This window comes from Cyprinodon tularosa, unplaced genomic scaffold, assembly GCF_016077235.1.
Source record: "Cyprinodon tularosa strain WSP-4 unplaced genomic scaffold, ASM1607723v1 ctg327, whole genome shotgun sequence".
Classification (NCBI taxonomy): Eukaryota; Metazoa; Chordata; class Actinopteri; order Cyprinodontiformes; family Cyprinodontidae; genus Cyprinodon; species Cyprinodon tularosa.
In genome coordinates this window covers 541,362-559,720 of record NW_024039038.1, presented here as the reverse complement: position 1 = coordinate 559,720, position 18,359 = coordinate 541,362, and the positions used below count along the sequence as shown (strand labels likewise).

Here is an 18,359-nt window from a genome sequence, read left to right as displayed (position 1 = left end):
ACCAAAGGGCTAGAACCGGCCCTGTCAAGCACTCTGTATAGATTAATGACACCTAGTCAATATAATTCACTTTAAATGATTAATTATTTCTCCTATGAAACAATGAGCATAGTAATGCATGTTATGCTGAAGTCATACAGCTATATGTTAAAGAATGTTTGTTCATAACTCATAAGATACTTAGCGTTATTTAAAACTCCACATATTCTCCCTCAGTGCTTAGATTGTAGCTGTCTGAAGCACTCTTATACCTACATTTCATATTGTCTGTTACCTCAGACAAAGCAACTGATTAGTTCTATGTTAAATGTTAAACCATTCCACATTTTCTGTGACTTCTCCAAATGTCATCGTCAAGATATGTTCTCCATCCTTCCCCTCCAAAATATAGATCAAGTACATGCCTTGCTCAGTTCCAGTCTGTTTGGCTCCGGCCAGTACAAGCTCAGCAAATGCAACATATCAAACAAGAAAACTGCACATTAAACTGAAAGTTAAGAACATCTGGTTTGTTAAAATAAAATAGGGCCAGATCCTTAAACATATATAAAAAAAAAACATGTTTTTAAAATATTCACAAAAAGAAGACCATTTTTATTTACTGTTTTATTTGATTATTGGAAGTAAATCTATTGATACTTTAACATACAAGGAAGCAGATTTGTCATCTTGATCAAAATATTAAATTTATTCGAAAAGGAAAATGAGATGGAAAATTCCATCTCATCCTTTGGCAACAACCTTCAAGAACGCTTCTCACAACTTCAGGAGTAACTTCTTATTGCAGACTTGGACAAAGGGATGCTGATTGTGTAAGTAGAGATGTCGAAGGCAAGTTTTATTGGTCTTAAACTAAATCAAGCATTCATTACCTCATGATGTGCTCCTATGTATTTACAAATAATAATAATATAATATTTTGTTTGCTCTCCTCGAGCTCCATGCAACTCAGAATGGAGCAAGATGGGAGTAAGAATGGAAGCCGTAGGTGTTGCTTCATGAAGAGGCGGTCTGGAAGGTTATGGAGACGTTAAAGATTGGCGGTCAGCAACCTGCGGCTCCAGAGCTGCATGTATCTCTGTAGCGCCCTCCTTGCAACTCAATGGAGCTTTTTCAAAGCAATCAAAATGGGAAAATATGCACAGTGCCACGCTGAATGGTGGTACAGTGCCAGGCAGGTGGCTGTTGTAAACAAACCGGTGCACTGTAATTGAATTATATCAGCTTATTTAATTTACATAGCCTACTTACCTTATCAAAAGGCTACTGTTGCAGGATGTGTTTTACTGCACTGTTGCCCCAATAAGGAGTGGAAAAAAGGATTGTTTTCTAACTGTGGTTTGAAGAGTACTGCATTTTATTTCCACATGGAAGTTTAAAAATTGAGTCTTATTATGCATATTTAAATTTTTTATGAATCCTCGAAATAAAAATAACACCAAAAATATGGTTTCTTTACTGTATTTCTATAATTCCATTGATTCTAGAAATTATCATACATTAATACTGTAATGGAAGTCGCATAGTGTGTCATTTTCTCCAGGATGCCCTGCAGCTAAAATAAATATGGGCCAGGGCGACTGCAATGTGTTAAGGAGAGGATGACCAGTGCCATGTATTGCAAGATTTTGGGGAACAACCTCCTTCCCTCAGTTAGAACACTGAATATGGGTCCAGGCTGGGTCTTCCAACATGACAGTAACCCGAACCACAAAGCCAGGATAGCCAAGGAGTGGTTCTGTAAGAAGCATCCAGACCTGAACTTGATAGAAACTATTTGGAGGGAGCTCAATCTCTCTGTTTCTCGGCGGCAGCCCAGAAACCTGACTGATCTAGAGAAGATCAGTGTGGAGAAGCAGGCCAAAATCCCTCCTGCAGCTTATGCAAACCTGGTGAAAAAGTACAGAAACACTGACCTTTGTATTTGCAAACTAAGGCTACTTGTATATTAATATTAATGTTTAGAAACTTCATATTAATGCACCAAAGATTAATGTTTAGAACTGCTTGTGAGTCTTGAAGAACTGTTGAAGAACTGACAGTTGAACTTTTAACTGAGGTATCATTAGTTGAAAGTTGTGTTGTGGTTACGTGAACGATTGGGAATAGACAACATAAAAATATTGGGAATTAACAGCACACAGCACATAATGCAAAACACTTGTTTTTCCTCATCAGATGGTTATCAATTTTTATAAATTCATATGATGTGATTTTCTGGAATTTTCTTTGGGATTCTGTCTTTCACTGTTAGAATGTACATATGATTAAAATTAAAGATCATTGCATTCTTTGTAAGTGGGCAAACCTGCAAAATCAGCAAGGGGTCAAATACTTATTTCCCCCACTGGATGGATGGATGGATGGATGGATGGATGGATGGATGGATGGATGGATGGATGGATGGATGGATGGATGGATGGATGGATGGATGGATGGATGGATGGATGGATGGATGGATGGATGGATGGATGATATAGTTGGTTGTATCATTTCTGTAAATTATGTCATTATATGAAAAGGGAAACAAGGGGAAAGGCATTATGTCTTAATAGAACACCTGACGTATAAGAGGAGGAGAGTTGTGAATTATTAAAAGCACAGTTTAATCCAAATAGCGGCACTTGCACCTGAGAAATGGCAATCAGGGCTGTCTATATTGGCTTAAGTTTGGCACTGATTTTGGTGAAGCTGATGTCACTAGTTAGTTTGTGTAGCATTGACTATGGCTTAAAACAACAGTTAGACTTTGGAAAATCTTTAAAGACTTCTGTTTTCACTAGTGGGGCTTCGTCTGTGAAGTGTACTCTACTGGGTAGCTCTCATTTACCTGCATTCTCATTGTCTGGGGACTTTCTTATTGGAGGTGTTTCTACTATTCATTACCAACATCATGCTGTGATTTATAACTATACCACCAAGCCTGACTCTCCAAGATGCACAGGGAGGTTAGTAAGAGGAGGAGGTAGAAAACTATTTTGCATGTGTAATCTGTTTTTTGCTGCAAATTTTGCTTTCAAATCTGGCAGCAAATAAGGAAATTATTTTATTCTTCAGGTCTCACAATAAGATAAAATCTCAAATAGTCAGCATTACTTTATTTTTTGTATTGTTATTTTTTTGAAAAATATCAATGATATTGGAAATCAAGGTAATATCTTTTTTTTTTTTTTGTTCTAGTTTAAATTTGCATGAATGCTTTTCTTTTAAATCCTTAATTTTGCTGGACAGGAAACACTTTTGTGGTAATGCATAGTCAAAAAAAATATATTTTTTGTGTGTTATGTTTTGATTGCTCAAATGTTCAATTTTTATGTGGATGCACTTTTAATGTAAACATCTGCACTCACCTAACTGATTTGTTTCAGCTTTAATGCTAGGGGTCTGCGTTTTTCTCGCACTATAATCTTTGCCATCGAGGAGATAAACAACAGCACAGAGCTGCTGCCTGGCATCACTCTTGGATATCAGATATTTGATTCATGCATCTCCATGCCTGTTTCAGTGCTTGTTGCAGTTCAGCTTTTAAATGGAGAGGAGCCTTTGTTCTACAAAGGCACAAATTGTTCACAATCTGGTGTGGTAATGGGTGTTGTTGGAAACTCTGGATCCACTCCCTCCATCAGCATGTCCCGTATCTTTGGATCATTCAACATTCCTCTGGTAAGAATTTTAAGTTTTATTGTTAACAAAATATATATTAAATTCTGGTCATTTTGGAGTTTTTTTTCCTGTTATATCTTTGTAGGTCAGCAGCTTCTCTACTTGTGCCTGCTTATCAGATAAGCAGCAGTTCCCATCTTTTTTCAGAACAATTCCCAGTGACCACTACCAAGCTGATGCACTGGCCAAGCTGGTAAAACATTTTGGCTGGACTTGGATAGGTGTTGTTCACTCAAACTCAGACTATGGAAATGATGGTATAGCCTCTTTTCTTAAAGCAGTTGTGAGAGAGGGGATCTGTGTTGAGTACACCGAGTCCTTCTTTAGAACTGATCCAAGAAGCAGCATCCAAAGAGTTGCTGATGTTATCCGCAGGTTCGTACATTATTTATTCTACCTCAACAAGGTGTGTCTCATAGGCAGTTTCAGGGTGCTAAACTGTAAACTCAAAGCACAGATGAAGAGTTTCTTTGATAAAGCTTTGAGATGTGTGGCTTTTGTTTAATATTAAAGGAATTTGATCAACACATTTCAATGTCTCTTCAGATCTACAGCAAAGGTTGTTGTGGCATTTACAGCTGTTGGCGACATGAAAGTCCTTTTAGAGGAGTTGGCTCTGGACCTTCCTTCGCCTCGTCAGTGGATAGCGGGCGAAGCTTGGGTAACTGACCCTAACCTGATGAGCTTCAGTTTCTGTGCAGGGGCCATCGGAGTAGCCATTCAGCGATCTGTCATTCCAGGGTTGAGAGACTTCCTTCTAAATATCTCTCCCTCTGAATTGGCTGCCTCTTCAGTACTGACTGAGTTCTGGGAAGATGCATTCAATTGCAAACTGAATGAAAGTGAGGAACTTGAAAAAAGTATTGAAGATCAATAAAAAATTATTCATATTTGCAATTTCTTTAGCAATACACAGACCATTTTCATGTTTATTATTAAAATCTGATAATATACTTTGATATGGCATCTCATTTTATATAATATATATATCTAATATATATATATATTTATTTCCATTTATATAGAGATATACATACATTTTATATAACATGCAATAGAATATAATATATATATATATATATATATATATATATATATATATATATATATATAATAAAATAGAAATATATTTATGTTTAATTTATTTTATCCAGTCTTCGTTAAGATGATGTGTATTGTGTAAGTTTGTATCAAAATGAAAAGACCTGAATGCGTGTTAACTTACTGAGGAAAACGAAAGGATTCACTTGAACTAATATTAACTTAATGGGGCAAACACTGTTTGAGTCGGTATATTATCAAATTTAAAAGAGGCAACCGTTTGTTTCAAAAATCTAGGTTCATTTACAGGTAGTCATCTTTGGGTACTTGGATGATTACCAGTACTCTTTTCTTAAAATATGCTGATCTGTGTCGCCTATGCTATGCTGTGTGACTGACAAGTACCCAATCACCTTGCAAGTTTACATATTATTATAGAAATGTTAGAGGATACAGGAGTAACTATGGGAAAACATGTATAAATTACTACTGTATATTCATTCACAACTTGTTTCATTTATCTATCTAGCTTATTGTTTTACAGAAATTCAAATCAAACATTTTTATATTTTTCTTCAGGTCTTGATTCAGACAAAAGAGTGTGTGATGGAACTGAGACACTTCAAAGCCTTAAAAATCCATACACTGAAACATCGCAGCTAAGGGTTACTAATATGATGTACAAGGCTGTTTTTGCAATGGCACATGCTATTCACAATGCAGTCTGCAAAGAAATAAATGCAACCATCCAATGTGATAAGCACATCAAACTGGAGCCCAAACAGGTTAGTGATTATATGCAGATCCTAAAACATTTCATCAGCCATTATATAGGGCTATTTCAATGCAAACACTATTTTAGTCATCTTTGTCGTCATTCAGATGCAAGATTTTCAGTTTCTTTCCTATGTCTATTTTTACCTCTAAGGTCTTTACTGAATTAAAGAAAGTAAACTTCTCCAAGAATGGTTACCAAGTTTCGTTTGATGCAAATGGAGATCCAGTGGCTTTTTACGAGCTTGTCAATTGGCAGAGAGGGGAAAGTGGAAGTATTGAGCTGGTTACAGTGGGGTATTATGATGCATCACTTCCCAAGGGCCAGGAGTTTCATATCAACAGAAACATAACCTGGGCATATGGTGGCACACAAGTAATAACTCTACAGACAACAACTGAAGAGATTTTGAGTTTAAATGATTAAACAAAGCTGTTTTCAAAAAATACTGAAACTTTTTAAGCATGTTTTAAGTGTTTTAATGTAAAATTTGTGATACAGGTACCGGTGTCAATGTGCTCCAAGAATTGTCCTCCAGGAACTCGTAAAGTCTTGCAAAAAGGAAAACCTATCTGTTGCTATGACTGCGTACCATGTCCTGAAGGAGAGATCAGTAACATGACAAGTAATATCAAATGTCTTTAGGTATAACCACAGCCTTAAATAATATGTACATAATTGTTTTTCAATGTTATTTTTCGTAGATTCTCCTGACTGCTTCTCATGCTCCAGAGAGTTCTGGCCTAATGCAGAGAAAGATGCTTGTTTTCCCAAACCTGTGGAGTTTCTCTCCTTTGATGAATCCCTTTCAATCATCCTGGCTGCATTCTCTGTTGGCGGGGCCTGTCTGGCGATCATAACACTAGTTATTTTCTTTCGTCACAGGAAATCCCCAATTGTCAGAGCAAACAATTCTGAGCTGAGCTTCCTGCTGCTCTTCTCTTTGACTCTTTGCTTTTTATGTTCTTTAACTTTCATTGGAGAACCTTCTGAGTGGTCCTGCATGCTGCGGCACACAGCGTTTGGCATCACCTTTGTTCTCTGTATCTCCTGTGTACTTGGAAAAAACTGTTATGGTTTTAATGGCCTTTAAAGCTACATTGCCTGGAAACAATGTTATGAAATGGTTTGGACCTCCACAGCAACGAATAACTGTGGTAATTCTCACATTTTTCCAAGTATTAATATGTATTGTGTGGTTGATTCTGAGTCCTCCCTTTCCAATGAAAAATCTAAACACATACAAAGAAAAGATCATCCTTGAATGTGCGTTAGGCTCTGCTATTGGTTTCTGGGTCGTTCTTGGTTACATCGGTCTGTTGGCTGTTTTTTGCTTTATTTTAGCTGTTCTGGCTAGGAAACTACCAGATAATTTTAATGAAGCAAAGATGATCACCTTCAGCATGTTGATATTTTGTGCAGTCTGGATCACCTTCATCCCAGCATATGTCAGCTCTCCTGGAAAATTTACTGTTGCAGTGGAGATATTTGCAATTTTGGCCTCCACCTTTGGATTGATACTCTGTATATTTGCTCCAAAGTGTTTTATTATTGTGTTTCAACCACAAAAGAATACTAAGAAGTACCTAATGAACAAGAACTAAAAACATAAATAAATCTGCATGATTTTTTTTATATTTACATTATGATAACTTTATTTTAAAAATCTGTTGTCCTGGCACACATGACCAAAACAACTGATGTAAAAACTTTTTAGTTAGTTTTTTTTCATTTACTGTAAGCACATTTCTACTTACAATTTATTTGTTTAAATATTAACAAACTAAGTCTAATTGAATTTATATGAATTTCTTTTCTCTTAATTTATAGTTGTGCTTGAACGTTTAAATACCATATAAATTCATACTTGTAATTCAAATTACCCAAAACAAAAAAAATAATATCAAATAAAATTATATTTTAGTAAAATAAAATATTTATTTTTAATTTGTATTTTTAAAAATACTTAAAATAAACAAAAAAGAAGTCCCAGACAATTTAAAGTACCTTACTTACAGTATGAGCAGTGAACCACTCTACCTGTTGACAGGTGAAGAGGCCTTACTGAATATTCCCTTAACTTAGAGAACTTACAGAAAACACCTTATTTCAGTGATTGCCTCAAAGTTTTGCTTAACAATATTTTATTTTAGGAATTTATTTTACTGGCAGCAGGTTTATATATGCTATGTCATTTGTCATTTGCTATGTCATAGTTTTTTCTATTTATTTAAAAGAAGCATTTTTAAATACACATTTTTTATAATGTTCCCCAGTCACAGTAGAATGGACTTTACATCATTGCAGGTAACATAAATTAAGGTTTTTATATAACTATTTTGCCATGACATTCAGTCCCTTTATGATGAATTACCTAGGGTCAATTCTGTGTACTACATACACATACAGGCTCTCAATAGGTAGAATTATCAGATGGCATGGGATTAATATCCACTGCTATGCTGATGATACTCAGCTATATAAACCCTTTGGATTGTTGTATTGTTTTGACGAAAAGGTTGTAACTATGACCTTCAAATGCCATGAAAAAAACTGAAACAGGTTGTGCCCTCCGACTAATACTGGCTGAACAGACATTTAATAGAATACGTGATTTATATCCAAATAACATCTCTATTCTGATGAAAGTAAAAGGTGAAAATCCATAATTTTCACATAATAGAAAAGATGTTGCAAAATTTATTTGCAAGGTCTTTTGGATGTCTATTATTGAACTAAAGTTGGACAAAACCAGACTGACCAAACACATCCTAATTTTCAACAACTATTTCTGGGCTAAATCAAGACTATGACAGACTGACCAGATTTAGTCTAAAAACCATTATCTAAATCATGTCTGGTGTTTGGGTCCTGGCCTGTGGTTAGCAGTTTAGTTCTCTGTTAATATACTAGGGTTAGCTCATTGTTTTTGGCCTAGCTAGTTGTTGCTTGCCGAAATTAGCTGTGGTAAGCTATCAGTTCCCATGGCAAGAGAAGCGATGCTTCTCCCTCATCACCGCTCATTTCAATGACATCACAATGATGTCACATCAAATACATTACGTTGATTGGTAATTGTTCATTATTGGATTAAGTGAAACTTGATTAAATTGAAAGTTACCAAAGACCATTGTAACAAATCTGCTATATATCTTTTCTACTGCCAATCAACAGCTGAGCCAAAGGACTGAACATTATTAGACACTCCTTCAAGAACTCATTTGAAATCTTTTGTGTTAACTATTTATTTAATGTGTTCTTTGTTTATTCCAGTAATTTGTAGTGTCTGTATAGATTATTAAAATAATAATACTTTAAAAGGAATTATTAGGTTCAATAAATAAAGGACCAGTTCTGTTAATTGTGGTATTGTGTGATTATTTATACAGCAGTAACTGACTGTCTAAAAAGAGCAGAGCCTACCTGTTTTGGTTAACAACTTGAATGGAGACAAAGAGACAAATATTTTCTTTGTGGTTAATGATTATTAACTGCTCAATTCATAAACCCAATTATTGACATTAACTGGGGTCTTTCTGCATTGAGTTTGCATGTTCCCTCTGAGCATGCATTGGTTCTCTCCTGGTACTCCGGCTTGCTCCCACAGTCCAAAAACATGACTGTTAGGTTAACTGGCTTCTCTAAATTCTCCTTAGGTGTGAGGGTGTGTGTGAATGGTTGTTTGTACTCTTTGTCTCTTTGTTGCCCTGCGATGGACTGCCTGTAGACAGCTGGAGATAGACAACAGCTCCCCTCGCAACCCCAGAAGGGATAAGCGTGATGGAAAATGGATGGATCAGAATCAGAAATACTTTAATAACCCCAGAGGGATTTTATGTATATATATATATATATATATATATATATATATATATATATATATATATATATATATATATATATATATACATATATACGTATATGCATATGTAAAACTAAATCCAAGTAAAGTGATATATCCAATTAAAGTGTTAAATCCAAGTAAAGTGATAGGTGGCGTGCAAAAATAGTGCATAAATGGCAATTACGGGGGGGGGGGGGGATAGGGGTCTGAATCACTTGAGGGAGGCGTTATAGAGATTGATGACCAAAGGTAGGAATGATTTCCTGTGGCGCTCTGTGGAGCATCTGGGTAGGAGGAGTCTTCTGCTGAAGGAGCTCGTCTGCTGGACCAGTGTGTCGTGGAGAGGATATGAGTCATTGTCTAAGATGGACTGAAGCCTGGACAGCATCCTCCTCTCTGCCATGGTGGTCAGAGTGTCCAGCTGCTCCCCAACAACATCACCAGCCCTCCTGATCAGTTTGTTCAGTCTGTTGTTGTCAGCGACCCTCAACCCACTGCCCCAGCATGCGACAGCAAAGAAGAGCATGCTAGCAACTGACTCATAAAACATCCTCAGCATCGCCCCACAGATGTTAAAGGACTTCAGTCTCCTCAGGAAGAATAGTTGGCTTTGGAACTTTTTGAAGACTGCCTCTGTGTTTCTAGTCCAGTCCAACTTATTGTTAAAGTACAGTCCTAGGTACTTATACTCCACAGTGTCAACAGGAATACCCTGGATGGAAACAGGGGTCACAGGTGTTTTTGTCCTCCTGAGATCCACTATTAGCTCCTTAGTCTTTGTCACGTTGAGCTGTAGGTGGTTCAGCTCACTCCAAGTGACAAGGGATGATGGTGTAGACATCTTGAATTTTATTAGCCACAAGGGTTAATGAAATACCTGGTAATTGAGCAAATTTTCAGTTATAATCATTTAACTAAAGATAATTAATTGGGTTTACCCTTGGGTTTACTCTTAAACCAATAGATGAGTATGTTGTGAGTGATTTTTATCTCTCCCAGTGCAAATGGGTTTGGCTGACATGTAGGCCTAAGCACATATGCAGTGTGTAATGGTAATGCCGAATAACCTCCTCAAATATGAAATTAGCACACAAAACAGTAATGAGAAGTTTTTCATCAATATATTGCCTGCTTTTTGCATCAACTATTACAGTTGCTAAGCGACAGAGCTTACCTGAGTGAGGGGCAATGACAGAAGGATAAGGCTAGACCTGTTAGAATCTATAGCTGAACTGTTCTAGTCTCCTTATTTTCATTTATTGCCTTTGAAGGTACTTCGGAGGTCCTTCTGAGGACGCTGCCATCAGATTCGAACACACTGAGCGACTCCTATGGGGTGCCACCAGGGACATAAATCAAAATTAACTTCCATTTACACATATTAAATTAAACTCTTCCATATAATATACTGACAAACACTAGTCAAAAGCTCTTATATAAACTAGTGAAAACATTTACATCTTATATAACCTACGTAGAAGCTCTCATACAATGTAATGAGAAGTGTTCATATAAACAGGTGAAAAGCTTTACCTTTATTACAGACTACTGAAAAGCTTTCATATACACTACTGAAAAGCCATTTGCTGATTTCAGTTTAAACGTAAGGCATGTCAGTGAAACAGCCAAGAATGTCATTAAACCGGAAGTTGTTTTAAACAGAGGTCTTTCTGAGAAGATCCGTAAATTTTAGCTGATAATTTATCAAATAAAATGATTGTTTATTGCTCAGCTATCTGCATGGGCATTATTCAACTTTATGCTGGCTTCAACAGAGACCCTGTTCCAGCGTAAAAATCTGTTCCCCCTGTTTCAGGAGCGCGGATTGCAGCCACAGAATCAGTTGCTCTTTAGTTTCAAAAGATATTGGAAGAGGAGAGAGTGGATATTTTAGCTGCCTGAGATAATCTGTTCCCACCTCAAGTCGTTACAGTTAGGGGGTGGAGGTTTGACAGGACCAAAATGCAGACAAAAGCTTGAGGTGGCTACTTGAATGTTTTAATGACAACAGTTAAACAGAAGCAAAAATCCAAAAATGCTCAAAACCAAAAATACACAACAAGAAGGGGACAAAGTGATGATGACAAACCAGCAAAGAGTAACTGAACAGGAGGAGATTATTTGGGAGAGAGAAACAAAGACCAGGCTAATTAGAAGATTGGGAGCAGGTGTGAACAGAGGCAAGAAGGGAGCTCCAGAAAAGGAGACTGACACAAGAGGGCAAACAGGAAATATCTAAGAACTCAAATACAATCAAAAATACCTAGAACACAAGAATCGAAATAAGACCAATGAAAACTCAAAATAAAACTTGAACAAAACCATGACCCCCCACTTAAGGGCAGATTACAGATGCCCTAAAAAGTCCAAAAACAAAAACAACCCACCCAGGGTGGGTGGAGTGGTAACCAGGAAGGAGAGCAATAAACAAAAAACAAAAACAGAGTCTAAACACAAAACAACCCACCAAAGTTTGGGAAGGCCAAGCAAAGTCTCTGGAGGCCAGCCGTACGGCCGGCGATGAGGCAGAGTTCATGCTTTGACAGGACCCAAATGCAGACAAAAGCACCACATACACTCCTCTGTTTTCCCATTTAGTCACCTCAGTTCAGCAAGAAACAACAAATATGAGTTAATTTTTACCTAAAACTGGTAGTCATGGTCCTCTGAGGAGCTGAGCTTTTTTTTTTATTATATATAAGTAAAGAATGAAAAAACATTTAATCAATACTGCAATGAAATATGAACCTACCTGTTACTGTAAAAAAAAAAAAGTGTTCAAAGTATTGGTGGGGACTGTCCCCAGCAGGATAAAGTTTGTGTGGACATGTCCACATCAGTCCTTCAGAAAGTTACGCCTGTGGTTGTTGGGGTCTTTTGGTATGTATAGGCTAAGTGTTACAGTGTTTGAATAATGATTAGTATGCTTATCTCATTGATTTGGAAAGAGCTCTAGAACTGAATTGTAAATGCTTGGAAGCTCAAACCACAATAATCCCAAGTCCAAAATCTGAATGTTTCTTTCTTCATAGGTGTTCTTTTTTTGAGGTGTAAGCATACAGATGAATCTTGGCCAGAACTACTGGCTTCCATCTAGTGTTGCCTAGTGCAGGACTTGCAGCTAGTTCAAGCAGTACCCTCCTTTTTACACACCGTTTCGATAGGTACCAGCTCCTCTGTAAATATTTTATTGATTTTAATTTTGGTTAAAAAGACAGGGGTCTCCTTAAAGTTTGCTATATGAACATGAACATTTCAAGTGTTTTAGTGAAGCTAAAAAAAAAAAAGAAGGGAAAAGAACAAAAGAGGAAAAAACAAAAATAGACACTGCTGAAAAAAATAAATCTATGAAGACCATCCAATCAAAACAGTTAATATCAGGTTGCTGTGTTACTGAATTCTTTACAGTCCCCTCCTCTGGCAGAAAAAAAAAATAGCTATATAAGAAATACAAACCACTTTTGAATGCACATGAGAGATGGGGATCGTAGCTTTGCTTATTAGCCTGACATTGGCTCTGTGTCTAAATAGCACATTAGTGGCTTTGGGGGGATCTGCTTACAGTCAGAAAACTTCTACTACTCTCACAGAGGCTGGCAACACTGACAAGGCTTATATTGAGACTTCTTTAAAATGTAGCCTGCAGGGTACCCCTCTTTTGCCTTCCTTCTCAATGGAGGGGGACTACATTATTGGAGGTGTTTTCTCCATTCATGCCAACATGCACATGGTAAATAATGACTACACCACCGCTCCTGAGGCTCCAAGGTGCACGGGGAGGTTAGTAACTAAGAAGAGGTGGAAATTAAAAATGCAGATTTTTTAAAAATGTTGATATAGGCTATGAAAACTTGTTTAAAAGGTGTAACAATGCATGATCTATTTCTCAATGCTCATATTCAGTTATATTTTATCCTTTTAAACAGTGTTTAAGTGTTTTTAATAACGAAAACCTATAAGCTAGCTTTGAATAAAAAATTGTTTTTATCTTACACTGATATGTATTGTTTTGGGGAAGGAAAATATCCATTTGCATCTTAGATATATTTGTGACATGTTAAGTCCCTTTGTTTTTTTTAAACGTGTAAATTAGACACCCTATGTGCTTTCTATGTGCAGAATAGACCCACGTGAACTGCGCTTTTCTCGTGCAATGGTCTTTGCCATTGAAGAAATAAATAACAGCACAGAGCTGCTGCCAAGTGTCAAACTGGGATATCAGATTCATGACTCATGTGCTTCTGTGCCTATGACCATGCATGTAGCATTTCAGCTGTCAAATGGCTACGACCCTGTATATTACACAAGACATGACTGTTCTCAATCCGGCGTGGTGATTGCTGTCATTGGTGAATCTGGATCCACCCCGTCAATCAGCATGTCACGGGTTATTGGATCCTTTAACATTCCACAGGTGCTTAGTTTTAAATATCTTTCTGCCATGTGAAATATACTCCTGCTGGTTTTAATGATGTTTATGAGCTTCATTTTATATACCTTTCTTTAGGTGAGCCACTATGCCACTTGTGCCTGCCTCTCGGATAAGAAGCAGTATCCAACTTTTTTCAGAACAATTCCCAGTGACCAGTACCAAGCTGACGCACTGGCCAAGCTGGTGAAACACTTTGGTTGGACTTGGATAGGGGCCATCCGGTCAAACTCAGATTATGGAAATAATGGCATGGCAGCCTTTTTGAAGGCAGCACTCAGAGAGGGGATCTGTGTGGAATACTCGGAATCGTTCTATCGGACTGACTCACGCAACAAGATCCAGAGAATTGCTGATATTATCCGGAGGTTTCTTTATCTCGTGCATGTGTACCTTGTACCAATGTGTATCAAGAAAGTGAATGACTAATCTGTGAAAGACAACTGATTTTATTTAGTAATGCAGGTAAAGAGCATATGTGGGTTTAAAGCACTATAATAATTTCTCTTCAGGTCAACATCAACAGTAGTCGTGGCATTTGCAGCTCCTGGGGACATGAAGTTCCTCTTAGAGGAGATGGCCAAAGACCGTCCTCCATCGCGTCAGTGGATTGGAAGTGAAGCCTGGATTACTGACCCACACCTGATGAGCTTCAGTTTTTGTGCAGGGGCTATCGGAGTTGCCATTCAACAATCCGTCATTCCAGGTCTGAGAGAATTCCTTCTAAATCTCTCTCTCTCAAAGGTGGCTTTCTCCTCAGTGTTAACAAAGTTCTGGGAGGAAGCATTTGACTGCAAGCTGAAAAGTGAGACAATTTTGTCAAACTCTATTTAAAAGCAAATATTAAAGGCAAAACAGTATATCCACAGGGGATTTTTTTTCCCAAAGTTCTGATTAAACATAGTCAACGTATTTTTAAAAGAAAAAGTACTCTAATTACAGTTTCAAGAGTAATTGAATGTTTTTTTATTATTAGTATTAAGAATTGTCCAATTTTCTCATATGTATTGAAATAATTGCTGTTAGAGCCATGTTTTAACATTACTGGCATTTTTAATTTTAGAATAAACTCCATGCAAACTTAAATGAAACCTACAGAACGTTTGCTCCATTTATTACCCATAAGATGGGGGTTTATCTTTCCATATGTCTAGGTTCTAATCCAGACGAAAGGACCTGTGATGGAACTGAAGACATTAAAACACTCTTGAGCCCGTATACTGAAACATCTCAGTTAAGAATTACCAATATGGCATACAAGGCTGTTTATGCAATAGCCCATGCTATTCACAATGTTGTTTGCCTGGAAACGAATAAAACTATACAGTGTAATAAACACACAAAACTGGAGTCAAGTCAGGTCTGTTTAAAGAGGAATTGACCAACTATTATTTGGCATTCTATTTTCCACACAACTTCTGTCAGTTTATTTATTTTTTATTTTACACAGTATTTTTCTATTCTTTTTTCTTTGCAGGTTTTGTCAGAGTTGAAAAATGTCAATTTTACAAGAAATAGTTACCATGTGTCATTTGATGATAATGGTGATCCTGTGGCTTTTTATGAACTGGTCAATTGGCAAAGGCATGCCAGTGGAGTTACTGAACTGATAAAAGTAGGATACTATGATGCATCACTGCCAGTGGGTCAGCAGTTCCATATCAACCGGAACATAACCTGGTTGGAGGGTAGCACTCAAGTAATGAGACTATAGAGAAATAATAAATAAGCTTTATTGCTCCATTATTTGTTTAAGTTAAAATATAAAATTCTTTTGTTTTTTGAATTTGATTAAATATTTGATACAGGTGCCAGTGTCGGTTTGCTCTGACAGTTGTTCTCCAGGAACCCGTAAGGTGTTGCAGAAAGGAAAACCCATCTGCTGCTATGATTGTATACAGTGTCCTACAGGAGAGATGAACAATGTGACAGGTAATATTAAACATGTTTTAATATAACTTTAAATACCCAAACATGAATAAGGTCACTAATGTTTATGATTGATATTTTAGATTCTCCTAATTGCTACCCATGCCCCAGAGAATTCTGGCCAAATGCAAAGAAAGATGCTTGTTTTCCCAAACGTGTGGAGTTTCTTTCCTTTGATGAAGTCCTTTCAATCATCCTGGCTGCATTCTCTGTTAGTGGAGCCTGTTTGGCCATCATAACAGCAGCAGTTTTCTTTCATCACAGGACAACTCCAATTGTCAGAGCAAACAACTCTGAGCTGAGCTTCCTGCTGCTCTTCTCTCTGACCCTGTGCTTCTTATGTTCATTAACTTTCATTGGAGCACCTTCTGAATGGTCCTGCATGCTGCGGCACACAGCGTTTGGCATCACCTTTGTTCTCTGTATCTCCTGCGTTCTTGGAAAAACCATAGTTGTTTTAATGGCCTTTAAAGCAACACTTCCAGGAAACAATGTAATGAAATGGTTTGGTCCTCCACAACAAAGAATGACTGTAGTGTCTTTTACATTTATTCAGGTTATAATATGTACATTGTGGTTGGTTGTAAGCCCACCTTTTCCAAAGAAAAATCTAACTACATATAAGGAGAAGATCCTACTGGAATGTGCATTGGGCTCTTCTGTTGGTTTCTGGGCTGTCCTTGGCTACATTGGTCTGCTTGCTGTTTTTTGCTTTATATTGGCTGTTCTAGCTCGGAAACTACCTGATAATTTCAATGAAGCAAAGATGATCACCTTCAGCATGTTGATATTCTGTGCCGTCTGGATCACCTTCATCCCAGCATATATCAGCTCTCCAGGAAAACTTACAGTGGCAGTGGAGATATTTGCCATTCTGGCCTCCAGTTTTGGACTGATGCTTTTTATATTTGCTCCAAAGTGTTTTATTATTTTGTTTAAGCCAGAAAAGAACACCAAAAAATATTTAATGAGCAAAAGCTAATAATCAATTTTAGTTATCTGGAAACAATAAAATGATAAAGACCAGGATACATCTGGAGCCATTTTTCATATCAACATATACATTTGAGAACCAATAGTGGTAGAAGTTGCTTGTCCTTTAATCCATTTGCTCAAAATACAAGATTTATATAGTAATAATGATAATTATAATGCAACAGACAGGCGACCAGTTCTACATAGCAAGGGTTACTACAGATAAGAGCATACACTGTCAAGAATGATTTCAATGGACATGCAGTGGAACAACAATAAACTACATTCAAATCCTAATTGGTAGGCTTTTATTAATACAATTTTTTTTTAGGTTTTTTTGTTTTAAAGAGTCCAGAGATTGGGGAGCTCTCGGGTAGACTGGGAGGGTATTCCACTTTCATGAAGCATCAACCTTGACAGGCCTTTGAAACCATAAATCCTCAAGCATTCAGGCTGGCTTTTCCTTTGTGCTGTAAGAAACATCATGGAAAAATTTCACATACTCCATTCTGCCAAGCCCAAAGCAGCAATTAACTGTTACTGGCAGAAACTGTGAGTGAGCACTTCTTCCGCATCTTCAGAGCATCATCCCAGTCTGGTCTGTCTTGATTTCTCTTCCATAAGCTCTAGGGATGCCTATCATGTCCCTAAATATTCTTCTCCTGGTGTATTCCTGTTCTATCCCTGATATCAAAAAGCACTTCATCTTTGTCCACTAGTGGGACAAAACCTTTTAGTTTCTAAAATAGTGAATCTTTCCTATCCTTCTTCCCTATAAATAATATTTTCGTCCCCTGGTCGGACACCTTCCCCATGTCGGAGGTCTGATTGTCCATCTTTTTTCTTTCTTCTGGGTTTTCTTCTCTGATATTGTTAGGCTGGGATGGTGGGTAGGCTTGGGTGGCCCAGCCCCCTGCTTATCTTCTGGTAGCGTCGGAGTGCAGATCTGCGAGTGAATGCGAGATGCCCAAGAAAGCAAAAACTTAAAACCCTTTTAATCTGTACAGAAAATAAGGAACTCATCTTCCTGGCCAATAGAACAGTACTTTACCATGTAGGGACCTTTGAAGGCCAACATTCATCACTGAAGCTAAACATGCCTTATATGCTCTGCCATTCTGCCTCATTCTAAACCACTTCCTATTCCCTCTAAGCATATGAATTGTCTACACACCACTTATAAAGTGTTTTTTTTTAACAATACCAGATTTCATAATCACATCTCTTTTGGTTATTGAATGTCAAAGCAGTGAGTTAGTTACATATCTGTGGACTCTACTTTCCCTTTGTGTCTGTTTAATTTTATAGTCACCTCTTACTGTCTCAAATTCCTGCTTGTTCTCTGGGGCTGCAGTATTGAGGGACACTGCACATCCACTTCTTTATTTTAATAAAATGCTTTGAATTATCCCACTGTCTGTCGCCTCGCCTTAATTCTGGCTCCTACGTTACTGCTTTATGACAAAATTTGGCCAAAAACCAACTGCCGCAGTTCAATATTGGGGCTGCAGTGATGAATCTTCACAATAACATGTCCTGGATGACACCATCAGTTGTTCACAAGCATGGCCAAATCATTTCTCTTGAGTTTTCCGGTCTTCTTTAAGTCTCTGTCATTCCTAGATATGATCCTGCAGCCACATAGGTTCAGTAGATTATTATCAACCCAATGAATCCAAGCCCTGGTGTAATGCATTTTTGGA

The 18,359-nt window shown here is 37.3% G+C and overlaps 1 protein-coding gene and 1 pseudogene across 1 annotated transcript; both read left to right on the top strand.

Annotated features, from left to right (window-relative positions):
• The first annotated feature begins 3,392 nt into the window (after positions 1 to 3,392).
• On the top strand, positions 3,393 to 7,083 carry LOC119788827 (annotated as a pseudogene).
• Positions 7,084 to 12,808: 5,725 nt separating this feature from the next.
• Positions 12,809 to 16,899, top strand: LOC119788820 (extracellular calcium-sensing receptor-like). The gene is made up of 8 exons (XM_038293466.1): positions 12,809 to 13,103; positions 13,443 to 13,737; positions 13,831 to 14,120; positions 14,265 to 14,557; positions 14,907 to 15,112; positions 15,230 to 15,451; positions 15,561 to 15,684; positions 15,765 to 16,899. Exons 1-8 carry the CDS (start codon positions 12,997 to 12,999, stop codon positions 16,661 to 16,663), a joined length of 2,436 nt encoding a protein of 811 aa, XP_038149394.1. The 5' UTR covers positions 12,809 to 12,996; the 3' UTR covers positions 16,664 to 16,899.
• The last annotated feature ends 1,460 nt before the right edge of the window (positions 16,900 to 18,359 follow it).

Coding starts and splice junctions, on each gene's coding strand:
- LOC119788820 (XM_038293466.1), top strand. CDS start 12,997: ATGGAGGGGGACTACATTATTGGAGGTGTTTTCTCCATTCATGCCAAC. Junction 13,738..13,830: donor GATCCTTTAACATTCCACAG/GTGCTTAGTTTT, acceptor ACCTTTCTTTAG/GTGAGCCACTATGCCACTTG. Junction 14,558..14,906: donor ATTTGACTGCAAGCTGAAAA/GTGAGACAATTT, acceptor CCATATGTCTAG/GTTCTAATCCAGACGAAAGG.